Source organism: Chiloscyllium plagiosum, unplaced genomic scaffold (assembly GCF_037043375.1).
Source record: "Chiloscyllium plagiosum isolate Xiang-an unplaced genomic scaffold, Cpla_swu_hap1 HiC_scaffold_15, whole genome shotgun sequence".
Classification (NCBI taxonomy): domain Eukaryota; kingdom Metazoa; phylum Chordata; class Chondrichthyes; order Orectolobiformes; family Hemiscylliidae; genus Chiloscyllium; species Chiloscyllium plagiosum.
Genome location: NW_028270153.1, coordinates 142,933 through 156,057, shown reverse-complemented (window position 1 = coordinate 156,057; position 13,125 = coordinate 142,933). Strand labels below are relative to the sequence as shown.

Genomic DNA, 13,125 nt, shown 5'->3' with positions numbered 1-13,125 from the left:
TGCCTTCTGAAACAAAGCGTCCAGTTAACTCTCTCCCTCCCGGACGTGCCGTAGTTTTGAAGCTGATCCAGATTACCAATTCTGATTGCCAACACTTGCTGCAGATGTGGTCACTGCTGTTCACAATGGGATCAGTCAGCTCCTACATCATATAGCTACAGCACATCACCTGACAGGCCATTTCTACTTATTTAATTAATTTATGAGTTAAATAATTTCTAGTACTTCTCTATGGTCTTATTCAACTAACCAACTAACAGTAAACTTTTAAATCAGGCAGATGATACACAAGAAATATCAATTGAAATGCCTTACCAGAGTCCTTTTTTTTGATTAGAGGAGGAGGTCAGGTGGGAGACACTACATGTGTAGTGTCTCGGGATTCAGCTGCTGCCCAAATATATACCCGGCAGCCCTCTGCTCCTCACTGTGGCCTCTCCCTCAGCTGTCCCTTAAAAACAGTTCACGCATTCTCCCTTCCTGGCAGCCCTCGCTTCTCTCCACCGTCTGTCCTCACCGCTCTGTAAAAATGGAGCCTGACTTCCAAGGTAAGTCCCTGTTTAAGTGAGAAAACTTACCCTTCCTGGTAGCCCTTGGTTCTCTCCGCCCTCTCTCCTCGCCGCTTTCTAAAAATGGAGGACAAAGCAAGAACATGGCAAGATAATATAGCCTAAAGGGTACTAAAGGTTGTGCAGGGAAGTTAGGCTATAAGATGTAGGAGCAGAAGAAGATCATTTAGCCCATTGAGTTTGTTCTGCTATTCAGTGAGATTATGGCTGATCTGATCAAGCTCCACAAAATGTTCCCACCTTTTTATCCTAAAGAATTTCACTCAGAGGATGGTGAGTGGCTAGATGTAACTGGCTCTAAAGGTGTTAGGGGCAGAAATTCTCATAACATTTAAGAAATATTTAGATATACACCCCTGATGCCAAGGTATATAAGGCTATATGCCAAGTGTTGGAAGATGTGATTAGAATAGTTAGGTGCTTGTTCTTGACTCACACAGAGCCAATAGCTTAAGGGCCATTTTTTATGCTGTGGACCTCAATGACTCAATGATACTAACTTTGATTCCCTTACTGATTAAAAGTCTGTCTCTCTCAGCCTCATTTACATTTAACAAATAAGCCAGGACAGCACTCTGGAGTATATTCAGGTGTATATGCACATAAGTCATTGAACATAATACATGGCATTTCCTAGACTTTATTAATAGTGACTTGCAAAAGAAGTGAATGAGAAAAAATCTTCTTTATGCAGCAAATAGTTGTGGTCTGGAATGCACTGTCTGGAAGTGTGGAGAAGGTTCATTGGGGCCTTCAATTATTTGAACAGAAACAATTTGCAGGGTTGAGAGAAAAGCCAGGAAAATGGCACTGTCATAAAGCTCATATGGATGACTAGTGCAGATGCAACGAGTCAAATGGCCTTGTTTCACAGAGTAACATTTACAGTGAGTGAAAACAGAAACAATCAGAATCAGATGCACAGACACAAAAAGTGTTGAATACCGGAGTTTAAATGCAGGTTGAACAGAGTCCAGTCATATACTTTCCCAGTAAGTGTTCGCACACTACAAACTCTACACCACTGATTACTTGTTCGCTAAATGTCTACACCGAGACGAATACTCACCCAATTAACATAACTTCAATACAATACAATTTGCTTTTGCCATCAAAGGAAGTATTGAAATCCTATTCAACTAGATTTGTATTTTCAAAATTTGGCTTCAATCCAATTTGTAGCCATAACAACTGCCATTTATTCTGATCATGAAAACCTACCTGAGCTGATTTCTGGCAATAAAGCATGAAAACTAGCCATCAGAGTTCTGTCCATTAAAAGAATACCAGTCTCTCAAAGTTTAATATTTTTTTAAAATACAAATAAATCTACATGTTTCTCAGTAGCATGATTTTGCGAATGCTAACTGTGTAGAAGATTGCAGGAACAATAATCATCTGTGTAATTGTGGTCAGAGGTGAACCATTATGTAGAACATAGAACATAGAACAATACAGCGCAGAACAGGTCCTTCAGCCCTCGATGTTGCGATGACCTGTCAACCCATCTAAGCTCATCCCCCTACACTATGCCATCATCATCCATGGCTTATCCAAGGATTTTTAAAATCTCCCTCATGTGGCTGAGTTAACTACATTGGCAGACAGAGCATTCCATGTCCTTACCACTCTGAGTTAAGAACCTGCCTCTGACATCTGCCTTAAATCTATCATCCTGATTCCTGAAGAAGGGCACATTTTTAAGCTCTGATCTCCAGCATCTGCAGTCCTCATTTTCTCCATAATATCATGTTGCAACTACACAAAACGCTACTGCGGCCGCAGTTGGAATATTGTGTACAGTTCTGGTCGCCCCATTACAGGAAGGATGTGGAGCATTGGAAAAGGTGCAGAGGAGATTTATCAGGATGTTGCCTGGTCTGGAGGGAAGGTCTTATGAGGAAAGGCTGAGAGACTTGGGTCTGTTCTCATTGGAAAGCTGAAGGCTAAAAGGGGATTTGACAGAGACATACAAGATGATCAGAGGATTAGATAGGGTAGACAGTGAAAATCTTTTTCCAAGGATGATGATGTCAGCTTGTACAAGGGGGCATACCTACAAATTGAGGGATCTTAGATTTAAGCTGAAAATGTGTTGCTGGAAAAGTGCAGCAGGTCAGGCAGCATCCAAGGAGCAGGAGAATCGACTTTTCGGGCATAAGCCCTTCTTCAGGAATGAGGAGGGTGTGCCAAGCAGGCTAAGATAAAAGGTAGGGAGGAGGGACTTGTGGGAGGGGCGTTGGGAATACGATAGGTGGAAGGAGGTTAAGGTGAGGGTGGTAGGCCGGAGAGGGGGTGGGGGCGGAGAGGTCGGGAAGATGATTGCAGGTCAAGAAGGCGGTGCTGAGTCTGAGGGTTGGGACTGAGAAAAGGTGGGGGGAGGGAAAATGAGAAAACTGGAGAAATCTGCATTCATCCCTTATGGTTGGAGGGTTCCTAGGCGGAAGATGAGGTGCTCTTCCTCCAGGTGTCGTGTTGCCATGGTCTGGCGATGGAGGAGGCCAAGGACCTGCATGTCCTTGGCGGACTGGGTGGGGGAGTTAAAGTGTTCAGCCACGGGGCGGTTGGGTTGGTTGGTGCAGGTGTCCCAGAGGTGTTCTCTGAAATGTTCTGCAAGTAGGCGGCCTGTCTCCCCAATGTATAGGAGGCCACACCGGGTGCAGCGGATGTAGTAAATGATGTGTGTGGAGGATATTATGGCTCCGGAACTCAATTCCTTTACCAATAAAACCTAACACACTGGATGCCTTCTTAAAAGCACTATCAATGTTGTAATGTAATTTTGGAATAGTTAAAGTTTTTAGAAATTTCATTCATTTTATGATGTGGGCAGCACAGTGACCTGGATTCATTTCCCGCCTCAGGCGACTGTGTGGAGTTTGCACATTCTCCCCGTGTCTGCGTGGGTTTCCTCCGGGTGCTCCGGTTTCCTCCCACACTCCAAAAATGTACAAGTTAGGTGAATTGGCCATGCTAAATTGCCCATAGTGTTAGGTGAAGGAGTAGGGGAATATAGGGGAATGGATTTGGGTGGGTTGCGCTTCGGCGAGTTGGTGTGAACTTGTTGGGCCGAAGGGCCTGTTTCCATACTGTAAGTAATCTAATCAACCTGGGTAGCAGCTTTCAGGGATCTATGTACATGGACTCCAAGATCCCTCTGCACATCCACACTACCAAGAATCTTTCCATTGACCCAGTATTCTGCCTTCCTGTTATTCTTCCCAAAGTGAATCACCTCACATTTTGCTGCATTTAACTCTATTTGTCACCTCTCAGCCCAATTATGCAGTTTATCCATGTCCCCCTGCAATCTGCAACATTCTTCCACACTGTCCACTACTCCACCGACTTTAGTGTCATCTGCAAACTTACTAACCCATCCATCAATGCCTGCATCTAAGTCATTTATAAAAATGACAAACAGCAGTGGTCCCAAAACAGATCCTTGTGGCATACCTCTAGTAACCACACTCCAGGCTGAATATTTTCCATCAACCACCACTCGCTTCCTTCTTTCAGAAAGCCAGTTTCTACTCCAAACAGCTAAATGACCCTCAATCCCATGCTTCTGCATTTTCTCCAACAGACCCCTCTCTGAGGATGCAGCTCCAGCCCCACACCAGGTCCTAGCTCCCAGCCCTGCCGTGTTTTCACCATCCCTCCAGAACTACCCCTCTCTGAGGATGAAAGGTCAGTCCTCAGCAGAGGCCTCACCTTCATTCCCCTACGCTCTCGGATTAACGAGTTCAACACGCGGTGAGACATCGAACAATTCTTTCGCCGCCTTCACCTCCGCGCCTACTTCTTCAACCAGGATTCTCGCCCACCCTCTGATGACCCCTTCTCCCGCCTCCAACACACGCCGCCCACCTGGACACCCCGTGCTGGCCTCTTACCTGCCCTCGATCTCTTCATAGCCAACTGCCGCCGCGACATTAACCGCCTCAACCTCTCCACCCCTCTCACTCACTCCAACCTCTCACCCTCGGAATGTGCGGCCCTCCACTCCCACCGTTCCAACCCCAACCTCACTATCAAACTGGCAGACAAGGGAGGCGCGGTAGTAGTTTGGTGCACCGACCTTTACACCGCTGAGGCTAAACGCCAGCTTGCGGACACCTCCTCCTACTGCCCCCTTGACCATGACCCCACCTCCCACCACCAAACCATCATCTCCCAGACCATCCATAACCTCATCACCTCAGGGGATCTCCCATCCACCGCCTCCAACCTCATAGTCCCATAACCCCGCACCGCCCGTTTCTACCTCCTGCCCAAAATCCACAAACCTGACTGCCCCAGCCGACCCATTGTCTCGGCCTGCTCCTCCCTCACTGAAGTCATCTCTGCCTACCTCGACACGGTCCTGTCCCCCTTGGTCCAAGACCTCCCCACCTATGTTCGGGACACCACTCACGCCCTCCACCTCCTCCATGATTTTCGCTTCCCCGGTCCCCAACGCCTTATCTTCACCATGGACACCCAGTCCCTGTACACCTCCATCCCCCATCACGAAGGACTCAAAGCCCTCCGCTTCTTCCTTTCCCGCCGTACCAACCAGTACCCTTCCACTGACACCCTCCTTCGACTGACTGAACTGGTCCTCACTCTGAACAACTTCTCTTTCCAATCCCCCCACTTCCTCCAAACCAAAGGAGTGGCCATGGGCACCCACATGGGCCCCAGCTATGCCTGCCTCTTCGTAGGATATGTGGAACAGTCCATCTTCCGCAGATATACTGGCACCACCCCCCACCTTTTCCTCCGCTACATCGATGACTGTATCGACGCTGCCTCATGCTCCCACAAGGAGGTTGAACAGTTCATCCACTTTACCAACACCTTTCACCCCGACCTCAAATTTACCTGGACTGTCTCAGACTCCTCCCTCCCCTTCCTAGACCTCTCCATTTCTATCTCGGGCGACCGAATCAACACGGACATTTACTATAAACCGACCGACTCCCACAGCTACCTAGACTACACCTCCTCCCACCCTGCCACCTGTAAAAATGCCATCCCATATTCCCAATTCCTTCGTCTCCGCCGCATCTGCTCCCAGGAGGACCAGTTCCAATACCGTACAACCCAGATGGCCTCCTTCTTCAAAGACCGCAATTTCCCCCCAGACGTGATCGGCGATGCTCTCCACCACATCTCCTCCACTTCCCGCTCCTCCGCCCTGGAGCCCCGCCCCTTCAATCGCCACCAGGACAGAACCCCACTGGTCCTCACCTACCACCCCACCAACCTCCATATGCATCGTATCATCCGTCGTCATTTCCGCCACCTCCAAACAGACCCCACCACCAGGGATATATTTCCCTCCCCTCCTCTATCAGCGTTCCGAAAAGACCACTCCCTCTGTGACTCCCTCGTCAGGTCCACACCCCCCCACCAACCCAACCTCCACTCCCGGCACCTTCCCCTGCAACCGCAAGAAATGCAAAACTTGCGCCCACACCTCCCCCCTTACTTCCCTCCAAGGCCCCAAGGGATCCTTCCATATCCGCCACAAATTCACCTGCACCTCCACACATTGACTGCATCTGCTGCACCCGATGTGGCCTCCTCTAAATTGGGGAGACAGGCCGCTTACTTGCGGAACGTTTCAGAGAATACCTCTGGGACACCCGGACCAACCAACCCAACCACCCCGTATCTCAGCACTTCAACCCCCCCCTCCCTCTCCACCAAGGAAATGCAGGTCCTTGGACTCCTCCATCGCCAGACCATGGCAACACAACGGCTGGAGGAAGAGTGCCTCATCTTCCGCCTAGGAACCCTCCAACCACAAGGGATGAACTCAGACTTCTCCAGTTTCCTCATTTCCCCTCCCCCCACCTTTTCTCAGTCCCAACCCTCGAACTCAGCACCACCTTCCTAACCTGCAATCTTCTTGCTGACCTCTCCGCCCCCACCCCCACTCCGGCCTATCACCCTCACCTCAACCTCCTTCCACCTATTGCATTTCCAACGCCCCTTCCCCCAAGTCCCTCCTCCCTACCTTTTATCTTAGCCTGCTTGGCACACCCTCCTCATTCCTGAAGAAGGGCTCATGCCCGAAACGTCGATTCTCCTGCTCCATGGATGCTGCCTGACCTGCTGCGCTTTTCCAGCAACACATTTCCAGCACATTTTCTCCAACAGCCTACTATGTGGAATCTTGTCAAAGGCTTTACTGAAGTCCATGTACACCATGTCAACTGCCCTATCCTCATCTACATGCTTGGTCACCTTCTCAAAAAACTCATTGAGATTTGTGAGACACAGCCTGCCCTTGACAAACCACGTTGACTATCAGAAATCAAATTTTCGCTTGCTAGATAATTACAGGCTGTGTTAATAATTCCTTTCTGCCATCAAAGGTTCTGTTGAATTGAAGCTGTATGATATGGTCCGAGGAGCAAAGACTGCAAAACAATGTACCATCAAGATGGCAAAAGAAAAAGCAGGTCCACGCACTTCCATCATAAGAAGCAAGCGGATGAGAGGATGGTGGCCGCTGATCAAAGTGCAAGAGGTCGAAGATGAGGAGGAAGAGGATGAAAGCAAAAAAAAGAAGAAAAAGAAGAAGAAAAAGAAAGTTAATATCGAAGATATTGAGTTTACTGACAATTCTAACAACACTTACATCCTTCGGGTAAGATGCTGACACTTACTGATCTCTCAAACTGAGATATACCTGAGACTATGGGCATCCTGAGTTAGTAAATTATCTCTCTAACTCTGGGTTCGAACTGGGAACAATACCCCAACATTATTCTGTGCAAGGGGAAAGGCACTCCAATGCTGTCCAGTGCAATGGGAAAGATACCCTGACATTAACCAGCACCTAAGAAATTGTACCCGAGTCCAGATCAGTTCCTTCAGTAAAGGAGAGAAATTGGGATGAAAATTTAAAAACCCATATTAAATCCTGTAGTAGGGGTAATGATACCCTAATTCAATTCGAAGTAAAACCAGTGGGTGACCCGATCTCTCCATTTTTGCTGGTCAGGTTCCCTCATTCTGCAACCATTATATGATACTATTCTCAAAGGGCCTGAATAATGTCCTTCTGTGTGATAATATTTTTCTGGGCTGAATATTACACTTGGAGCAGAACTTCCTCCCTCCAGAGCAAAGGGTTGGGGTGAGCCTGCATTGGCTGGCTCATGCTGGGGTGTGTTCTAGACCCCAGGCCCTACATAGTAGGGCCTTCCTCCCATCCTCCTCCTCTAACCTAAATTTAAAGTCCACAGGTAAGCTACTCAGTGTTCTTGTTTTGGAGACGAGGTGTAGAGTAATGGCAGCGCAGGCAGTGGAATGTTCCTCCTGCAGGATGTTTGAGGTAGGGGTGACCACCGATACTCCTGCCGACTTCATCTGCAGGAAATGCAGTCAGATCCTGCTCCTCACAGAACGACTTAGGGAACTGGAACTGGAGTTAGATGAACTGAGGATTATTCGAGAGGTTGAGAGGGTGATAGATAGAAGCTACAGGGACATAGCTACGCCAGAGAACAGAGGTAGCTGGGTAACAGTTAGAGGTGGGAAGGGGAGGAAGCAGACAGTGCAGGGATCCCCTGTGGTCGTTCCCCTCAACAATAAGTATACCGCTTTGGTTACTGTTGGGGGGGACGGCCTAGCAGGGGTAAGCTGCAGTGACCGAGTCTCTGGCACGAGGTCCGGCTCTGAGGCGCAGAAGGGAAAGGGGGAGAGGAGGAGAGCGCTAGTTATAGGAGACTCTATAGTTAGAGGGATGGACAGGCGGTTCTGTGGACAGGGGCGAGACTCTCGGATGGTTTGTTGCCTCCCGGGTGCCAGGGTCCGAGACGTCTCGGACCATGTCTTCAGAATCCTTAAGGGGGAGGGTGTGCAGCCAGAAATCGTGGTGCACGTTGGCACTAACGACATAGGTAGGAAGAGGGGTGGGGAGGTCATTCAGGAGCTCAGGGAGTTAGGCTGGAAGCTAAAAGCTAGGACGGACAGAGTCGCCATCTTTGGGTTGTTGCCAGTGCCACGTGACAGTGAGGCAAGGAATAGGGAGAGAGTGCAGTTGAACACGTGGCTGCAAGGATGGTGTAGGAGGGAGGGCTTCAGATATTTGGACAATTGGACTGCATTCTGGGGAAGGTGGGACCTGTACAAGCAGGACGGGTTGCACCTGAACCAGAAGGGCACCAATATCCTGGGAGGTAGGTTTGCTAGCACTCTTCGGGGAGGTTTAAACTAATTTGGCAGGGGATGGGATCCGGACTTGTAGTCCAGCAAGTAGGCTAGCTGTTTGTCAGGATGTCCAAGAATCTAGGGAGGCTGTGGAGAAGGTAGCACTGACAGGGAGTACTTGCGGACACAGAGATGGACTCAAGTGTGTATACTTCAATGCAAGAAGTATCAGAAATAAGGTGGGTGAACTTAAGGCATGGATCGGTACCTGGAACTACAATGTTGTGGCCATCACGGAAACGTGGATAGAAGAGGAACAGGAATGGTTGTTGGAGGTTCCTGGTTACAGATGTTTCAGTAAGATTAGGGAGGGTGGTAAAAAAGGAGGGGGGGGTGGCGTTGCTAATTAGAAATGGTATAACAGCTGCAGAAAGGCAGTTCGAGGGGGATCTGCCTTTGGAGGTGGTATGTTGGGTGTTTACTATAGGCCCCCCAATAGCAGCAGAGATGTGGAGAAACAGATTGGGAAACAGATTTTGGAAAGGTGCAGAAGCCACAGGGTAGTAGTCATGGGTGATTTCAACTTCCCAAACATTGATTGGAAGCTCTTTAGATCAAGTAGATTGGATGGGGCGGTGTTTGTGCAGTGTGTACAGGAAGCTTTTCTAACTCAGTATGTAGATTGTCCGACCAGAGGGGAGGCCATATTGGATTTGGTACTTGGTAATGAACCGGGACAAGTGATGGGCTTGTTAGTGGTGATGGTGACCACAATTCTGTGACTTTCACCTTGGTTATGGAGAGAGATAGGTGCGTGTGACAGGGTAGGTTTTACAATTGGGGGAAGGGTAAATACGATGCTGTAAGACAGGATCTGAGGAGCATAAGTTGGGAGCATAGGCTGTCAGGGAAGGATGTCGTGGAAATGTGAACTTTTTCAAGGAACAGATACGACGTGTCCTTGATATGTATGTACCTGTCAGGCAGGAAAGAGGTGGTCGTGTGAGTGAACCTTGGTTGACGAGGGAGATTGAATGTCTTGTAAAGAGGAAGAAGGGGGCTTACAAAAGGTTGAGGAAACAAGGTTCAGACAGAGCATTGGAGAGATACAGGATTTGCAGAAGGGAGCTGAAGAAAGGGATTAGGAGAGCTAAGAGAGGGCATGAAAAATCTTTGGCGGATAGGATCAAGGATAACCCAAAGGCATTTTATGCGTATGTGAGAAACATGAGAATGACGAGAACGAGGGTAGGTCCGATCAAGGACAGTACTGGGAGACTGTGTATTGAGTCGGAAGAGATAATTGAGGTCTTGAATGAGTACTTTTCTTCAGTATTTACAAACGAGAGGGACGGTATTGTTGAAGAGGAGAGTGTGAAATGGACTGGTAAGCTAGAGGAGATACTTGTTAGGAAGGAAGATGTGTTGGACATTTTGAATAACTTGAGGATAGACAAGTCCCCCGGGCCTGACGGGATATATCCTAGGATTATGTGGGAAGCAAGAGAGGAAATTGCAGAGCCGTTGGCAATGATCTTTTCGTCTTCACTGTCAACAGGGGTGGTACCAGGGGCCTGGAGAGTGGCGAATGTTGTGCCCCTGTTCAAAAAAAGGAATAGGGATAACCCCGGGAATTACAGGCCAGTTAGTCATACTTCGGTGGTAGGCAAAGTAATGGAAAGGGTACTGAGGGATAGGATTTATGAGTATCTGGAAAGACACTGCTTGATTAGGGACAGCCAGCACGAATTTGTGAAGGGTAGGTCTTGCCTTACAAGTCTTATTGAATTCTTTGAGGAGGTGACCAAGCATGTGGTAGAGCAGTGGATGTAGTATACATGGATTTTAGTAAGGCATTTGATAAGGTTCCCCATGGTAGGCTTATGCGGAAAGTCAGGAGGCATGGGATAGTGGGAAATTTGGCCAGTTGGATAGAAAACTGGCTAACCGGTCGAAGTCAGAGAGTGGTGGTAGATGGTAAATATTCAGCCTGGAGCCCAGTTACAAGTGGAGTTCCGCAGGGATAAGTTCTGGGTCCTATGCTGTTTGTAATTTTTATTAATGACTTGGAAGAGGGAATCGAAGGATGGGTCAGTAAATTTGCAGATGATACGAAGATTGGTGGAGTTGTGGATAGTGAGGAGGGCTGTTGTCGGCTGCAAAGGGACTTAGATATGATGCAGAGCTGGGCTGAGGAGTGGCAGATGGAGTTCAACCCTGCCAAGTGTGAGGTTGTCCATTTTGGAAGGACAAATAAGAATGCGGAATACAGGGTTAACGGTAGGGTTCTTAGTAAGTGGAGGAGCAGAGGAATCTTGGGGTCTATGTTCATAGATCTTTGAAAGTTGCCACTCAGGTGGCTAGAGCTTGTAAGAAGGCCTATGGTGTATTAGCGTTCATTAGCAGAGAGATTGAATTCAAGAGTCATGAAGTGATGTTACAGCTGTACAGGACTTTGGTTAGGCCACATTTGGAGTACTGTGTGCAGTTCTGGTCACCTCACTTTAGGAAAGATGTGGAAGCTTTGGAGAGGGTGCAGAGAAGATTTACCAGGATGTTGCCTGAAATGGAGAATAGGTCGTACGAGGATAGGTTGAGCGTGCTAGGCCTTTTCTCATTGGAACGGAGAAGGATGAGGGGTGACTTGATCGAGGTGTATAAGATGATCAGGGGAATAGATAGAGTAGACAATCAGAAACTTTTTCCCCGGGTACAACAGAGTGTTACAAGGGGACATAAATTTAAGGTGAAGGGTGGAAGGTATAGGGGAGATGTCAGGGGTGGGTTCTTTACCCAGAGAGTGGTGGGGGCATGGAATGCGCTGCCTGTGGGAGTGGCAGAGTCAGAATCATTGGCGAACTTTAAGTGGCAATTGGATAAGTACATTGATGGGTGCTTAAGCTAGGACAAATGTTCGGCACAACATCGTGGGCCGAAGGGCCTGTTCTGTGCTGTATTGTTCTATTTATATGTTCTATGTTCTATGCTACAGTAATTTAACAGCCGTTGGGTATTAATTGGCTTCAGGAGTTGGTGAATGTGTCTCCTTAGGGAACTGCCAATCAATCAAATGACTGGCAGTGTTCATGTCATAGCAGTGCCACAGGACCACTACTCCGAGAGGGAATCTGGAGTCATTCCTCAGTCACATTAATAGGCCCCAATGAAAGGCAGGGGTTAAACTTTTGTTGGGAGGGCCTCTTGCCTGGTGATCAGTCTGCCGAATTTTATGCAGTGAGCTGGACACATAGTGTGGTTCTCTCATTCATTCACCACTTAGCCCCACGGGCAGTCAAGCCACCCAATACCTCCCGAACATGAGTCATGTTGTAATGGGGGCAAGAAGTGGTATGTGGCATCAGACACTGAACCCTTTCCATAATGAGTAATTTTATATTTTTCCCTGGCTGACATCCTGCATTCCACCACCATTCCTCTCCCTCTGCCCCCACATCTTCAGGGGAGCTATAACTTTGTGACCCATCACTCATGTTACTCAGTGTCAGTTCTTTTCTGACATGTTGATATCTCTCAGCACAGAAAAAAAATTGGTGACATTATGTAATGTCTTTAAGCGTCAAATACCATTCTACAAATTTTTAATGTTTTTTTGAGTTTCTTGTGTCTATGGTGAAGACTGTTGGTTCTGAGATAAAGTTTTAGAATCAAGTTCTGCTCCAGTCTGGATGGAACAGGGCCGGGAGTTTGCTCTGTTCCAGGAGATGTTAACTGCACCTAAATGTCTGCACCGAGACTAATATTCACCCAATTAACATAACCTCAATACAATACAATTTGCTTTTGCCATCAAAGGAAGTGTTGAAATCCTATTCAACTAGATTTGTATTTTCAAAATTTGGCTTCAATCCAATTTGCAGCCATAACAACTGCCATTTATTCTAATCACAAAAACCTACCTGAGCTGATTTCTGGCAATGAAACATGAAAACTAGCCATCAGAGTTCAGTCCATTAAAAGAATACCAGTCTCTCAAAGTTTAATATTTTTTGAAAATATAAATAAATCTACATGTAAATCTACACGTTTCTCAGTAGCATCATCAGGATCAGATCCCTTGGCACAGAAAGGAACAGGAACTCTTGCTATCTCTTCAACTGTGCCAGCTAAATACAGACTACAGTCATATCATAGGCAGATGAGGGAGACCATTTTGAAAGACAAAATAGGGAACTTTACGAATCTTTATTCTTCTTTGTGACAGGGTAAATTAGAGGCTGAAATGCATTTGTTGACTGTGGAGGAAGCTGAAAAACGCCCCGTTGGCCTTGGACGGAAGGAACCTGAACCACTTGAGAAGCCCAAGTAAGTGAATAATGATGATGAATGCTGCAAATGTGAAACCACAAAGATTGTGGGAAGAATCTTGTGCCCTCTTGCATGACAA

At 47.4% G+C, this 13,125-nt stretch overlaps 1 protein-coding gene across 1 annotated transcript in view; it reads left to right on the top strand.

The window, feature by feature from the left end:
• Window positions 1–13,125, top strand: part of fer1l4 (fer-1 like family member 4) — a 368,573-nt gene that overhangs the window by 341,772 nt on the left and 13,676 nt on the right. Inside the window, exons 43-44 of the mRNA XM_087994630.1 lie at window positions 6,938–7,212; window positions 12,943–13,043. Of these exons, the coding sequence (XP_087850756.1) occupies window positions 6,938–7,212; window positions 12,943–13,043 (376 nt within the window). The remainder of the gene's footprint in view (window positions 1–6,937; window positions 7,213–12,942; window positions 13,044–13,125) is intronic.